General features: G+C 45.2%; 1 protein-coding gene across 1 annotated transcript in view; it reads right to left on the bottom strand.

The window, feature by feature from the left end:
* PPFIA4 (protein tyrosine phosphatase, receptor type, f polypeptide (PTPRF), interacting protein (liprin), alpha 4) overlaps window positions 1–13,980 on the bottom strand; it is a 79,552-nt gene extending 65,572 nt beyond the window's left edge. The window contains 10 exon segments of the mRNA XM_015416567.1: window positions 2,062–2,193; window positions 2,903–2,982; window positions 3,524–3,662; window positions 4,138–4,284; window positions 4,593–4,695; window positions 4,697–4,773; window positions 4,966–5,067; window positions 7,158–7,232; window positions 11,881–12,045; window positions 13,929–13,980. Of these exon segments, the coding sequence (XP_015272053.1) occupies window positions 2,062–2,193; window positions 2,903–2,982; window positions 3,524–3,662; window positions 4,138–4,284; window positions 4,593–4,695; window positions 4,697–4,773; window positions 4,966–5,067; window positions 7,158–7,232; window positions 11,881–11,991 (966 nt within the window). The 5' untranslated portion in view covers window positions 11,992–12,045; window positions 13,929–13,980.
* Between the last annotated feature and the right edge of the window lie 2,719 nt (window positions 13,981–16,699).

Raw genomic sequence — 16,699 nt, forward strand, 5'->3', positions numbered from 1 at the left:
CTGCTGATGGGCCTCCCCAGGTGGGAGCACATCAAGCCTGGGTTGAAGGCGCTGCACTGGCTGCCTATAGCGTACCGAGTCCGCTTCAAAGTGCTGGTGCTTACCTTTAAAGCCCTATATGGCCTGGGTCCGACCTACCTGAGGGACCGCCTTTCCCCATACATACCCCCAAGGGCACTTCGGTCGGGTACCCGGAACCAGTTAGTAGTTCCGGGCCCCCGAGAGGTGAAATATGCTGCAACAAGGGCCAGATCATTCTCAGTGGCGGCCCCTGCCTGGTGGAATGAGCTCCCGGAGGAGATCAGGGCCCTGCGGGACCTTATGCAGTTCCGCAGGGCCTGCAAGACGGAGCTCTTCCACCAGGCTTTCACGTAGGGGCCGCCACTGCTGTTGCCACCACTACCATCAACGGTGGTAAGAACATCGAAGCTGAGAGTGCCCTTAAACGTAGCGCTACTAGAATGCTGCAATGTGTACTGCGGGCGGGCTCGGACCATTTTTGGATGATGATGCCACCATTTTTTAACAACTTAAGACCGCCTGATAAAATGAAGCACTTTACTATTTATTATTGATTGTAATGTTATTGGATTTTATTCGATTTTATGTGATTTTATGTTCGGGCTATGCCCCTTGTAAGCCGCCCTGAGCCCGCTTGCGGGGAGGGCGGGGTAAAAATACTTAAATAAATAAATAAATAAATAAATCTGATGGCTGCTACGTGCTCTACTTCTGATGGCACAAATGCATGGGAGCTGCCTCTGCTTTCCCTGTAATGTTAGCACTAAAAGTGCTCCCCCCCCATCAGATAGGAACTAGCACAGGAGAACTCATTCCAACATCTCATCCCACCACTGTGCTTACTATGCTGGCCCCACATTGGCAGCGTAACAAAACAGGGGAAAGGGGGCTACTGTGGGCTCAACACCAGCATGGAATGCAGGTGGCAATTTGCTTGGGTATTCATGCCACACCTGAAAAGTGCTTTGCACAGAATATCCTGATGAGGAGTCCCTGTCTTTCTCCAGAAGATTTCAATCCAGCAGTCTTCACTCACTGTTTGACATTGTGGTTTCATTTTATTGCATGTCCAAGTGAAACTTTAACTGTTGTAATAGAACAGTTTCCAAGAAACTCTGATTACAAGAGAGCTGGAACAATTAGTAGCAGTCTTTTACAATGCATTAGCATTCCCATTCAGGAGCCTCAAAGAAATTCTTCTATCATGTATATTGTGAAGCTTGCTAATGTTACCATCCTCTTACAACACTCCACAACTATGGGAAAACCTTGACATGATGAGGGACTGTTTAATGTGATCAGTGCAGCCAGGCAGGTGCTTTAAAGCTATGAGCTCTAATCAGAATTGTCTGCTGTACCACTCTCTGTATGCCAAGACTGATTATTTTTCACAGGTTGAAGACAGCTGATAAATCATCTCATGAGGACTTTAAGAACAGAAGTGAATTATTTATTTTTACTGGGCTGCTTAGGGAAGTCCATAGGATGCTAGAATCACTATATTCTAGGAGAGAGACTGTAGTGAGGACACTTAAAAGGTTCAGCTGAGGTACAAGGTAGGCACTTGGGTTTTGGCCACTGTGTGACACAGACCGTTGGACTGGATGGACCACTGGCCTGATCCAACATGGCTTCTCTTATGTTCTTATGTTCTTAAGTGTATTAGCAGATATGTATGCTATCCAGATTACTTAGAAATATTTATGGTCGCTGTGTAATTCTACCAATATTCAGGTGAATAGCCTGAGGCAGGCCACACCTTCACACGTCATCTATTTTGCCAATTACAACAAAGTCACTTTCCAAGTCTTCTAATCCCAGGATTTCTCTAGAATCTTCTGCTCTGACCCATACAGCAACAAAAGGGTAGCACTGTTCAACCTTGGACATGTAATAGTAGCACCTTGAATTAACCAATCTACTGAGTGTCGCAGCAAATTTTTAGGCCCTTTTGAGACCCACAACACTTCAGATGTTATAATTCTCAACAAAATTATCCTTCACCATGTGAACTATGCACCACAACAGGGCCAGTAATACCTTTTCTTCTAGGGCTGCCATCCGCTCTTTCAGGTGAAGCTGCAGGCGCTCATTGGACTCACTTAGCAGTCTATCCACAGTGTCAGACAACCGCTTGTTATGCTCCTCATTCATCTTCTCCCTCTGACGGGCCTGTGGGGAAAATCATGATCAGTCAAGCAACCCCCAAGAAAATTTGCCTGAAGACTGCTGTAAAAATAGCTCTAATCATTAAAGAAACCCAGAAATTATCCTTCGCTGCACCCAGCCCATCTTGACACAGAAATGTCTTCGCAACTAGCCAACCATGCTTTGACCCCCTCATCTGCTGTGAGTGTCAAAAGAGTCAAGAATGTATGCTCTAAGCTGTCAGTGGAACAGTTGCATCAGTTTATACTAGCAGAGAGATTGATCCCTGTGAATATTAATTTTGCTGTAAATTAGAGGTGAATTGCACCATTCTTCTGAGCATAAGTTTATTCTAGAATACAAGAATGACAAACTGGCAACTATTTCCCCAGTACAAAACTACTAATTTAAACTGCTATTGTTATTGTATTGTATTGCTGAAATATCAGTACAAGAAAAGAGGAACAGACTGATTAGTAAACAGATGTTGTGAGGCAGGGAAAGGGTTCTAAATGGTGGCAACTTAGAAAAGGACTGTCACATGAATGCACCATGTGATTTTGTGTGTGTGAAGTAGCCTTTTTGAGTGATTGGTTGCCCCAATTTTAAGCTGTCAAACCACATCCCTTAAAAACTGGGATATAACTATATGGTTTAAGACCAGAGGCAAACATGTGGGAGGCTACTGTAAGGGATGTGTTAGAGCTAAAACCCTGTATGGAAGTTAACCTACCCTTGCCAGTTCTTGGTTCTTCTCTTCCAACTGAGTCTCCAGCTGCCGTAGTCGCTCTTCAATACTGCCATGCCTTTCTTCTGCCTGCGCAAAACAAGACAGTCTCCAAGGAGGCAGCAGTGCCTACCAACTCTGGGGATATCACTTAACATGCTCTACTATAAATCCATGGTGGATTTATGGGAAATCTGGGTCAGTGGCAAACAAATAAAAATGAAGGGTGAACAAAATCTTTCAAGCTTTGCACTAGACTTCAGGTACAAAGAATAGACTGGGGACTCTTGCTAAACTCAAATCTAAAATAATATTTCACTAAACAAAGGTTGAAGAAGGGTAGCGGGCCTCTGAATCTTGCTATACTGCTTCTTTATGATCCTTGGTAATCCTTGTAGTACCTACACAGAGGAGCTTACAAGCACTTCTCACATTCTCTGCCCTAAGCTCAATTCTTAAACACGCTTACCACAGCATAATCAGGTTAAATGGCCCTCCGTTTCTTATTTCAAGTTTGTTCAACTGAAAACAACTTTGATAAAGAAGTCTCCATTTCCTCCAACTTCCTCTTCATCTCAGGGGAAATCTGCTTCCTGTACCTTTTGCTGGCAGCTCCTGGTTGTGCACTTGCCTTAGTGAGTGCTGCTATCCTTTGGGCCAGCTCAGCCTCCACCTCTGGAAGTGTCTCTGCTTTCCGCATCGTCTGCTGCAGCTTCTGTTCTGCCAATTCTAGAAGCTCCTGAAGGTGCCGTGCCTTCTCCTCACACTGCAGATCAATGCAGGATGGCAGCAATGAGCACAGGGATGTGGAAACATTAAAAATACCACAGCACTACATCCATACACTCTACTGCAACTCTTCCTTGAAGGAAGAGTGCTTGGTTCTGTGGCTGCACATGCCTTAGACTCTGTCCAAAAGTTGTGCACCAAACAAAATGTTAGTCTGCGACAGCAAGTTCCCATACCTGCATTACAGTACTTAATTTTGTCCAGCTCTTAGTATTAACAGATAAGAGTAGTCTGGGCCTGTGGTCTCCACAATACCAAGATCAATACTATGAAGAGACAGACTGGCCCAATTTCCCAGTTTGGAGGGACCCCCTTTTGGATGAGAAGAATGGCCAAGCAGAATATTCTGCAGAGGAGGAAAATGGGCATTGAAAGATAGGTCTCATCACCCGTGTACCTCTCTGCCTGACTGCTACTAGCATTTCAGGTGCCATGGCACCAAAGCCAGTTACCTGGCGATGAAGAGAGTCTTTATTAGCAAGCTCATTCTCTAGTTTGTCATTGAGATCGTGAATAGATGTGGCTTCTCTCTGAGCTGCCAGATAGCGCTTCTCCAGGGTGGTGATCCTCTCCTCCATATCGTCTTTCTGTGCCAAAGCCTGGGGGTAAAAGGCATGAAGAAAATCACTCACTTTTGTTTATTACGCAGACATAGCTCTCTCCCTGAATTATAGCATGGATGGGAAATCCCTGGTCTGCTCCAAGCCAGATCCCGCACTGAATATTTCAGATAAATACTGATTTTATTGATGGATAACTCAACCCACTGCTGCAATTGCAACAGTTGCCTGCTGCAGCCAGAAGCTCAGAGGGCTACTCTGTCTTTGCAACCGCTGGGGAAACTAGTAGGTTTTTAAATGGATCCAGGGTTTCTGTGACATGATTTCTGCTGTTTGAGTTCTCTAACCTCGCGTAAGTCCCTCTGGTACTTGCTGCTCATTTCCTCTGATTTGATTAGGTCCCTCCTGGCGGTGCTCAGATCTTCTTCCAGTTCAGCAACAGAGGCAGATTTGCTTCTCCAGAAGTTCCTGCAGTTCCACAGACCGACTAGCCTCATCCTCTGGGTGTATAGAGCCATTAGGAAGTCTCTGTAAAGACACAACAAAAGAGCTCAGTCTCCAGTGGGATACACAACACACACTGCAACTCACAGTAACAGGGTACTGGAAAAAAATTCACCTCTAGAAATCATCTCCTCACCTGCCAATATATCAGCACTGGATACTATAAATTCTTCTTTCATCTAGTGAGCTGGACATTCATAGCATGACAGCACTCACCTTCCAAAGAATCTTCTGACCAGGTTCTTTTCCCTCAGTCCTTTTGTCATCTTCTCCCACAGGGGCTTCTCTCTGAGAGGGACCTTGCTGCAGAACACTTATCTGCAAAATATATCTTCAATATACTTGGGAAAGGATATAGTTTTCATACAAGAAAACAAGAAAAAGAAACGGACAGCTACTTGCCTAGTCAGTCTTCTGCCACTCCAACCAAAATCTTTACAGTTTCTACTACTTCTCTCTTATCTGATATTAAGAGACCCCTCACTGCATATTACACCAAAGAAAGTTTATTACAGTCTGGATTTTGAATTATCCAAAGTGAGTCAATGAGCCTGGCATAGCAGGATAGGGAAGTAGGCACTCTAATAGGTGACTAGAGCCCTTTTAGGTAAGAGGGGTTTGGAATGTATGACATACCAGGCTTCCTATACAGTGAACAGAAAAAGGTAGTTTTGTTCTGAAAGGATGCCGGGGGGTGGTGGTATCTGGACACAAGATAATGCCAGTTTCAACAATTCACCTCACAAAGTAAACAAAGAATATTAAATTTATTTATACCTCAATTTTTTTCCTTGGAACCCAAGATATTATATATAGGGTTTACAGGCGGTCCCTCTCATCTAGCCACTGCCTAGACCATGCTCAGCAGCACCACACTGCTGCATTATGTGCCTTCAGTCCATAACCTGGGACTACATAAATTGTGTGCTTGACTGGGGACCCTCCTACTTTAAATAAGAAGGGAGCTCCACCTTCACCAGGCCACTCCCATTGTGACCACTGCAGCAAGAGGGGGAGTGGGACAAGGGTGTGTAGGCTTGGGCTGACTACCATTGCCAGGCACCTCACCAACTTATCCCACCTGAGCTCTGGTTGGACACTTATGGAGGGTGGCCATTTAAAGCAGAGTCATTCAGGCAGCCTATCTATAGCAAGGCTAGCACCTATTCTATCAGAGCTATCAGTATTGGCTGGGACTGGTGTATAACGGGCAATTTACAGCCAAAGTCATGAAAGCAATTTGGACTTTGCAGCTACACTGTTGCCTACTGGGCAGGACTCCTTGCAAGGAATTCTGGAAAAGGGATCCAGCTCAGCCTCTTGGAGACCCTACAGTTTATATGGCTAAGCCATCTAGGAATGCAATGAGCAGATTTATTTCCCATGTTCAATAAGCCAGCAGATATACCTGATTCCATCATGATCCAGTTGGAAGAAAAGAAAAGCATTGGTGAAAGGAAAGGCATTAGCTTTTCTGGACCATACACAATGACATAGCAGTGTCTAAGGTATTTCTCAGGTCGGCTGCAGTATCTTTACAGCCTGCTTTTGCCCCAGGTGGAAAAAGCAAAGGTCTAAGGGGAGGAGACTACCATTCCAAGACATATCTTCTATCAGGACAGGAGTACTGCTTGGGCAGGGAACTGTCTCTGGTTACAGTAGTCCAGTCAGAATCATGTACAGTAGTCCAGTCAGAATCAACAACAGGAACCAGTTTTTGAAAAAGCAAGGCTGGATTCAAAAGTATACCAGAATCTTTACACAACTAGATAGAGTCGTTTTATCCCATCCAGATTTGGTATATCAATCCCAACAAGCACACTTGCCTTTGCGAACAACACCACTTCTAACTTATCTGGATTCAATTTCAGATTATTTACCTTCATTCACCTAATCATGGTCCCCAGACACTGATTCATAGTCAGAAATGACTGTATCTGGAGATTTGGTCCCCTCTAAACTTGTGCCCAATTTTACATTTGTATTAGGACACATTTTTACACAATACACAGAGATTTAAATAATAAAATATCATAATAGACTTCTTTGGGTTCCCATATCATTAGGTTTAAATCCTGCCTTTCTTCTGCGAGTCTTAACATAGCATACCTAGGATTCCTAAGCAGTCTCTCATCAAGCACTGACCAGACCTAGACCTGCTTAGCTTCAGCATGGTTGCTAAATCATATAAGTTCAGTCACTACAACCCAGAAGTTACTTCACAAAAACTGTGGCCTGTACTCAACCATCCATGTGGTGACAACAGTGACTCACACGTCATTCAAAACAGCTCATACTACTTCATGCTACAATATGAAGCAGACAACAGGATGTAGTCTTGCTGCATTCACGTATTTTTTAAAAAGAATCTGCGAAATTCACACTGGAATTTGAAACCCCATATTTACCTGCTGGTGGGCACCTGACAACTGTTCTTCTAGTGTAGCTACTCGCTCTAGCGCTGCCCGCAAGCGCTCTCTCACCTGAAAGCAAGAAGGTGAAAGAATACTCAAAGGCAAATCAGAGGCACAGACCTCAGAGACATTTGTAGCTACTTATAGGTCTAAAGTACCACACATTACAATGTCTAGGATCAAGGAGCTCACTTCACAGATTATTTATTTATTTATTTTTGGATTTATATCCCACCCTCCCCGAAGGCTCAGGGCGGCTAACAACGAGGCACAAGTGCCAAGAGTTAAAACAGATAAAACAGCCTAAAACAATATAATACAACAAAGTATCAGTGCTCCATTTATCGCAAGATGGGGTAGATCTTAATCCAATGGCAATTGGTCCCGCAACCTATCATCCCCTCTCCTTCCAGGGTCACCTCGCACCCAGATGGAACCACATATTAGTGGTAGTGGTGAGATGCTGCATACATATCGGTGGTGGAATTGTAGTGGTGGCGGCTCCTACTCGAAAGCCTGGCAGAAGAGTTCCATCTTACAGGCCCTGCGGAACTGAGAAAGGTCCCGCAGGGCCCGGATCTCCTCCGGGAGCTCCTTCCACCAGGTAGGAGTCGCCACCGAAAATGCCCTGGCTCTAGTAACAGCAAATTTAATATCCCTGGAGCCTGGAATTTCCAGGAGATGTTGACTCCCCAACCGTAGTGCCCTTGGGGGAACATATGGGGAAAGGCGGTCCCTTAGGTAAGCCGGACCCTGGCCATACAGGGCTTTAAAGGTAAGAACCAGCACTTTGAAGCGGATCCAGTACGCTATTGGTAGCCAGTGCAGCGCTTTCAGCACAGGCCCAATGTGATCCCTCCTAGAGAGACCCATCAATGCTGAACCAGTTTAAGATAGTAAAATGCCGATCTGGCAGTGGCTGCCACCTGGGCCTCCATAGTTAAGGAGGGATCCAGGAGCACTCCCAAACTCCTAACCTCCAGGTGTCCCATCGAAGGTCGGGAGAGGGATCCCCAACCCCATACCAACACAACTCAGGCACAGGACTTCCATCTTCGCTCGGTTTAATTTCAGCTGGCTCAGCCAGAGCCACCCAGCCATTGCCTGTAATGCCCGGTTCAGATCTTCTAAGTCAGAGCCAGACCAGCCGCCTAACATCAGATAGAGTTGGGTGTCATCTGCATATTGATGACACCCAAGCCCACAACTCCGGGCAATCTGGGCAAGGGGGCGCATGTAGATGTTAAACAACATCGGGGACAGCACAGCCACCTGTGGCACCCCACATTCAAGGGGATGTCTCCGGGATCACTGGTCCCCTATCGCCACCCTTTGTCCCCGACCTTGGAGAAAAGAGGCAAACCATTGAAGGGCAAGCCCCTGAATCCCCACGTCAGCGAGGTGGTGGGTCAGCAACTGGTGGTCAACCATGTCAAATGCAGCCGACAGATCTAAGAACAACAGTGCTGCCACACCACCCCGATCCAAATGCCTACGGAGGTCGTCAGTCAGGGCGACCAGCACCGTCTCTGTCCCTTGACCCGGGCAGAAGCCGGACTGGAAGGGATTGAGGACAGAAGTATCATCCAGAAAGCCCTGTAGCTGTAACGCCACTGCTCTCTCAATAAGTTTGCCCAAGTAGGGCAAATTGGACACCGGCCAATAGTTGGCCAATTCGGCTGGGTCCAAAGATGGCTTTTTCAAGAGAGGGCGGACCATCGCTTCCTTGAGTGCCTCAGGGAACCGTACCTCCAAGAGGGACGTGTTGATAATCTCCCGCAGGACACCTCGAAATCCCTCATAACACGCTTTTATGAGCCAGGAGGGGCACGGATCAAGGTCGCATGTGGTTGGACGTACAGATACGAGCAATCTGTCAACTTCCTCCAGGCTGAGCAGGTCAAAACACTCTAAGCCCGGCACCAAAGGCATGCAAGGGGCCTCAAGTTCACTCACTGTTTCAATTGTGGCGGGGAGGTCACAACGGAGCGCTAAGACTTCGTCTGCAAAATAGCTCGCAAATGCCTCGCAGCCAATATCCAACTCCCTAACATTTTGCCTGCCCTGTGGCAAAGCTGTCAAAGACCGAATTATACTAAATAATTGGGCCGAACGTGAGCTAGCAGATACAATCAAGGTCGCATAGAAGTCTCTCTTTGTGGCTTTGACTGTCATTTCACAGGCTTTCATAAGTGTCCTTCTTGACGCCTCATCACGAGCTCGACGCCACCGTCTCTCTAGCCGTCTCAGTTCTCGCTTCAGCTCTCACAGCTCCTGGGTATACCAAGGTGCTCGCCTAACACGAGTGCAGAGAGGGTGCCTGGGAGCGAGCTCGTCGATGGCTGAGGAGAGCCAGACATGCCAGTCCTCTACCAGCTCATCCAACGAGCCGCCAGGGGGCCTCGGATCCCGCAGGGCCATATGGAATCGCATTGGATCCATTTGGCGCCACTAGTGAGCAAAAATCGGCTCGCCGCCTAAACAAGGTCGGGGTGGAACGTTCAGATGGGCGTTCAGGGCCAGGTGGTCTGCCCATGGCACTGCCTCTGCAATGATCCGGTCCACCATCACCCCCGCCGCGAAGATCAAATCGAGCATGTAACCAGCCCGATGCGTGGGAGCTGAGATGAATTTAGAGAGTCCCAGTGCCGCCATGGACGACACCAGGTCCGTAGCTCCGGACCCCGGCTGGAGGCCGCGTCCTCGGCATGGACGTTGAAATCACCCAAGACAATCAGCCTAGGGTGCTCCAACGCCCAGCCTGATACGGCCTCCAGCAGGGATGACAGGCTACTGGCTGGTGCATTAGGCAGTCGGTACACCAACCAAATTGCCAAACTCTCAACAGCCTCCAGCATCAGACCAATACACTCAACGCCCGCAATCTCCAGTGACGGAAGCGCCCTGAAGGAGTAAGCCTCCCGAATGAAGATAGCCACTCCTCCCCCCCACCCCCTAGTCCATGACTGGTGGAGGACCGAGAACCCGGGCGGGGCAAGCTGGGTGAGAGCTACCGTTGCACCCTCCCGCACCCAGGTCTCGGTCACGCACACCAGGTCAGCTCGTTGTTCCTGTACAAAATCCTGAAGGATTGTAGTTTTGTTGTTAATGGACCTGGCGTTGCACAGCACCAGTGATGGAGGGGGGTTCTCCATCCTGGCCCCACTGTCGGCCACCATTGGGATGGGCCGTAGGCTGGAAGGGCGCCGAGCCGCTCTGTTTCTCTGCATCCTTTCCTTGAAACCCCGCCTAGGCCCACCGCAAAACTTCCCCTGTCCCAAGCAATGTTCCCTCTAAGCTGTGGAGTCTTGTGAGCAAAAATTCTACTTTGTGAGCTACTGGCATGAAAGTTGTGAGCGAGCGATTTGGCTGCTGCATAAATCAGTTTGCTTTGGATCCATCCTTCCTGAGCTAAGACAGAAATGTGTGAACCGGAGGCTAAAAATCTGTGAGCTGGCTCACACTAACTCAGCTTAGAGGGAACTATGGTCCCAAGAGCATAGATGCTGACCAGACATTTGTTACACCGGTGGTCTCCGCGGTGCATCAGACTTAACCAATAGAGAGAATGACCAGAAGTAGCAAAGTCCACTCCTAAAACAACAGATTAAACACCATCTAACTCTACTACCACTGATTACAATCAAAGTGCTATTATGCAAAATACTAGGTTACCTGACCTAATAGGTCATACCAGGAAGTCCTGACTATCTAAATATTATAAATCCCTGAAATCACAATCCCCCAACCACTTTCATCATTCATACAGCACTCATCCACAATCCTACTTCAGCCTTGCCTCTATTCTCACTCCAAAACAGAAGGGTTCAAAAAAACTATACAACTTCAGAAGCCTAACTCTCAGCTAACTATGTAAGTAAACAAACACTACATAGGAGGCTTTGACTCTAACACTTTCCTTGGATTAAGCCCAATTGAATAGCCCTGTGTAGACATGCTTAGAATTGCTCTCCTAATAAGGCAGAATTAGCACAGAACTAGTGCATGTAGTTATTCTTCTTAGGACATTTTTGACAAAATGCAGCCTATTCCCCCCTAAAAATTATTCTGTAAGTGAGCTCGCTTTGCGGGGAGGGTGGGGTAAAAATCCCAATAATAAAAAAAAAATTAAAATTCTCCAGTGGAGATAAAGACACTTTGGGGTAGAAATTTACAGCAGGAACATGGCATTCAAAGTATTAAAAAGCCCCTCTTCCCTCAGACCAGTTAATCCTTCAAAGATTTTGCAGTTTGTTTTTTTAAATCCTTTTAAAACATTAGATTGCATATAATCTATAGTTTTGCCCCTGACATTAGTTACCATGGAAGGCTTGTAAACCTGGTATCCTAAAATAACCCACATCCTACATATCAGGGCAAGGAAAAAGAAGAAGGGTTACCGGAAGCAAAGGGGACAGTAACTTTTGCCCATATGGTAAAAACCTGGAGAAGTATGTTTCAGTTCACAGGCCAGGAAGATGAACTTCAAGCAAGCATGAGCTCTATCCAGGCAGCAGGTTCCCAGGATATATTTTTAATCTCTTTGCAAAGCTTAAGGCCTGAGCTCAGGAGATCACTCATAAAGGAAACTGGAAGGTTGGTGAGAGAGCTGCAGGAACATGCTGACTAAAGTCCTCAGCTTTGACTTTGTTTTGTGATTAGCTAGTTTGCTGAAACAGCACTCACCATAAAAAACAGTAGTTAACTCAAGCCTTACCTTCTCATCCAAAGCTTTATGGTGTTCAAACAAAGATTTCAGTGCTTTTAAAACTTCAACTTCACTGGAAACACCAGATGGAGACTGAGCCTGCCGCTTCACCACAGTCATCCTCAAAGAACGTTCATGCCTTGAGACCAGGCATTCCAAGTGCTCTAACAGAAGCTGCAAGATGGGGTATATCATCAATTACTCTGTATTCAAAGTCAACACGATAGAAAATGGGCTCTCAATGTCCTGTTACTTCACTAAGATTATCAGGTTTTTATCACCAAACTATTTCCATCCTCAGAGGTGAAAAGCACCATGTATTACTTGCCTAACAGCATACTATAGTTGCCAAACACAGGGTGTCTTCAACTTCAAAACCCAATGACTTAGGAACATGGAATTATATATATAATTACAGGAGGCCTGGAGGACACAACATAGAGCCTGTGGGCTGCATACAGCCTGGTGGACCCATGTCTGGGTAGGAGCTGGTGTACTGACCACCTACCCTGGAAGCTCACCATGTCCCAGCAGGGATGCAGGGAGCGGGTTTGTCAGAGGGGGAGGGATCAGAATGCCCACTCACAGCTGAAAGTTGTTTTCTGACACCCTACCCTGCTTGGCAAGTTTCTCATCATCCCTCCCACAGGGCAAAGACGTTCCAACCACAAGGTGTCACTACTAAAAGAAAAAGCTATATCTCTGGTCACCACCCACCTAACTCTGCAAGCCAGGAGGTCAGAGAACAGGACTTGGGGAGGGGGTCTTAATTGACAGAATGGCCAGCATGGGAGGAGGTACTGCTTTAAGTACCCAGGCTCCAAACTGTTTAGAGCCTTAAAAGGTAAGAAACAGCACTCTGACTTGTGCCTAGAAACCAAAGGGAAGCCCATACAGATCTATCAGAACATGGGCGACATAATCTTATTGATTAAAAGTAACCACCTACCTGTTTGAATTGTGTAGCTCTGTGACAGATTATTATTTCTCTCAGTGTTGCATGTACTGAGTTGCTGAAACTAGTATATTCTACATGTCTGCAACTTACTATTATTCACTTTCAAAAATATAATCAGTGATGTTCAGATTTGCACCAAAGAATGATGGAATAAAATGGAATGGAGTAGACAAAATTGGACAAGAACAGGGGTCAGAAACAGTAAGGGATCAGGGTCCTCTCTAGCGAGTGCTTTATATGTTTAACAACTCAGAGCCATCACAAAGACACTCAGAATCTTCAACTCATGTTCTACTGTATTTTGAGGGCAACCTACTTAAAAAAGCATTAGTGCAGCAATGCAAAAACAAAACCTGAGATGCAGCATTAGGTCCAAATGTAAGTGCCAAATTCTAGAGGTGCCTTCAAAACAAATGCCCGAGAAGATGCCCATTTGCATTTGTACACTGCTAACGGGGATGCTCTGACCTGGATGGCCAGGGCTCACCTGATCTCATCAGATCTTGGAAGCTAAGCAAAGTCAGCCCTAGTTGGTATTTGGATGGGAGACCACAAAAGAATTTCAGGGTCATTATGCAATGGCAAGTCACCTCTGTTACTCTCTTGCCCTACAAACCCTATGGGAGCTGCCATAAGTCAGTTGTGACTTAATGACACTTTATACACATACAATGGGGATGCTAAAGACAAAGGCTTCTCAGCAAATTTAGAGCTCCAGAGTAAATACTCTTGTGATGTGGAGACGAACTGCTTTTACAAGCATGAAAACAAGCTATACTGTAATAAGAATGAAAGACAACAGCAATGTTCTATAGAAATTAAATTGGATTTTACAGAGATTATGCTAAGCCCTAAACATTCAATCAAGAATACCAGTCTCCTATCAAACACTGACTGGGTAGGAAATTCAACAGAAAGCTTTATATTCTGTTAAACCTTATTGAGATGAAAGACTGCAAGTCTTCCATAGATTAATCAGGGAGACCAACCATACTTCAGACTAGATCTTTTACTCCCTATGACAGAAGGGGGGGTTCCTCTAGATCAGGCTGTCAGCAGGTCAGGAGGACTTCAGAACCAAAAGAGAATCTTGACTCACCCTTGTGTTATTGCGCTCTGCCTTCAGCTCTGAGATCTCTTCTTCTCTTTCCAGGAGCTGTTCTCGACATGCATTAAGTTCCCTGGTCAATGTTGCAAATTCCTGCAAAGTAATCATACTTCTACAGTCAGAAAGTACCTGTAGGCAGGTTTTCCTTTAACTTGGGCAAAACACTTACCAGCTTGAGCATCATATTTCCAAACCTTTAGTGTTACAAAGATCAAACAGGCACTACAGGACAAAGCTGTAGCTGTAATGCATTCCCGAAGAGGATCAAAACACATGCTGCTTGACAAAGATGGACTATTATACAGGAGCATAATTATGAATCCGAATAACGGTGCCAGGTAAATAAGGAAATACACTCCCTCTTCAGCAGATGGAAAAGAAACACTACTTTTTATTCTGAGATTCCTCAATGGGTTTTGGGGAACACTACAGAGGACACTATTTTCTAGCTAATTATTTCAATTCATAATGAATTAGCATTAAAACTGATTGGTCAATCTAGTGGTTTCTTATCCTAGTGGTTTTCTATCCTAAACACAATGCTCAAGTCAAAGCGCACAGTAATATTGCCATCCCAGCACATATCCAGAAGGAACTACTGGTTCCACCAGAACTCTTCCCTGGGTGGCAGTTCTTCACCTGCTGCCCTTTGTATCAGTTAAAGTAACCACAGAAATGGGAGTTGGAGCATTTCATTCCAAACACTTAAGGCAGTTATACGCCAGTAGTCAAGTGTACCAACTCAATAAAACAGCTTGAGGCTCACATGCCAGCTGCTACTGCCATCCATGTATTGCAGTGTAGATAAATGTTTAGCAATATAGGTGTCTGCTTTTCTAGTAGTAGTTTCATATGTACTCTAAAACAGAGGATGATACAGATATTTGTTCATGTGTTAAGATGTGCTTTTGTTCTGGAGTATTTCTCAAGTAATTTCAACATCCAAAACATTAGAATCTTTTAGTGCTTGCATTATCATTTAAATTGACTCCCCCCCAAATAATACATCCCTGAGACTTCAGCATCACTTTTGAGCCCCATTTGGTTAGCTCAGCTACAGATCTGACAATTTAATGGAGAGCGTACTATACTGACAGAATTTCCAGTCTGAATTAATCATCTAATCCCAATAATATATATCCCATAAACAAATAATTTGGCTAATCTTCACAGATTACTGATAAATCACATACACATTCCCATCCCAGTTGCTTGGTGATGCTATAAAAAGTATGAGAGAGAATAATCAACACTAGCCACTAGTCCAGTATTTTTAAAGGTAGATCTCTATAACAGCAATCACATCCTACATGATAATGTGGACGTCTGATGTATCATGAGCCTTCCATTAATTGCAGCTTGACTGTAGTTTCATCTTTTAGATTCTCCAAATTAGCTTCTCTCTCTCTCTTTCTTGAATAAAAACTCTTTACATTTTGAGCTTTTGAGATAATTCCACAATGTGTTGGCAGCTTCATGTTCACTCTATAAAACTAAGGGAGAAGAATGAGAGGAGGTAAAATCCTTTTCCTTATCCCAAGCATGCTGATTACAGTCAAAAGGAGAATTATTGGCTGGTTTAGAGCAGCCTATCTAAATAATTAAAATCTCTAGATTGTGGTAAAAGAACTAGTAAAGGGGGGTCCACAGTCTAAGAGACTGGTGTGCCCATGTAAACCCAGATGTTTCAGAGAAACCATTAACACCATGAACCTTCTGTTAGTGCAGCAGTGGAAGACTGTTGCACCAGTGTCATGAATTACAAAACGTCTATAGCAAGATGGGTAACCGTGTTAGTCTGTCTGTAGCACTAAAAAAGAGCAAGAGTCCAGTAGCTCCTTAAGGACTAACGAAATATGAGACAGGGTATGAGCTTTCATGAGCCACTGCTCACTTCTTCAGATACCTACAACAGGACGAAGTCAGACACTTGCCTGCTACAATGTTCTTGATTAAATTTCCTCACCTTTACCTGCCTGTCATGCCTAACATCTAGTTGATCTGGTCTCTAGTAGACATTATTAACAAAAGCTTGTGTCCTATAGTCTGTTTCCAATAACAAAAGGCCATTTCCATCAGTGGGGGAGAAAGGGGGAGAATTTCCTGCTGAATTTCCAATGCAGACTCCTATTTTGCCTTTTATGTTGCTTATGATGATCTCCTAAAACCTAAGAACAAAAATGTGCAAAAAAGCAAGGTGGGAAAAGGCCCACTCTATAAGTTCTGCTTGTAGTATACAAACCAGAATTTTATGCTTTAAATTATTACCTGTCCTTTGAGTAGGGTTACCAAGTACCTACCGCAAATCGGCGGTGGACACATGCTTTCCCGCCAGAACATTCCTGCCTGTAACACACCCGCATCGCACTATGCTGTCGCCCAGACATGACGTCAGCACACTGGGCACGTAGCCGGGCGGTGCTCTGGCAATGGGGCTGAAAACTCGACGGTACCATCGAGTTTTCAGCCCCATTGCTAGAGCGTCGCCCAGCTACGTGCCTACATCACGTCAGGGCAACAGTATAGCGCAGCGTGTGTGTTTTCCCCACGGGAATGTTCCCACCAAGAACTATGTGTCCCCCGCCGATTCGCGGTAGGTACTTGGTAACCCTACCTTTGAGATAGGGCAGACTACACATTTGAAAGAATAAAAGTAACAGCTATAGCCTCCCCAGCCAAAGAGCAATTTCAAAAGTGTCCTTCAAAACATTCTTCACAATTATCATGAACTACTGCTTTGCTCTCAAAGACGTTCTTCAATT

This window comes from Gekko japonicus, unplaced genomic scaffold (genome assembly GCF_001447785.1).
Source record: "Gekko japonicus isolate JY-2015 unplaced genomic scaffold, Gekko_japonicus_V1.1 scaffold3480, whole genome shotgun sequence".
NCBI classification, from domain to species: domain Eukaryota; kingdom Metazoa; phylum Chordata; class Lepidosauria; order Squamata; family Gekkonidae; genus Gekko; species Gekko japonicus.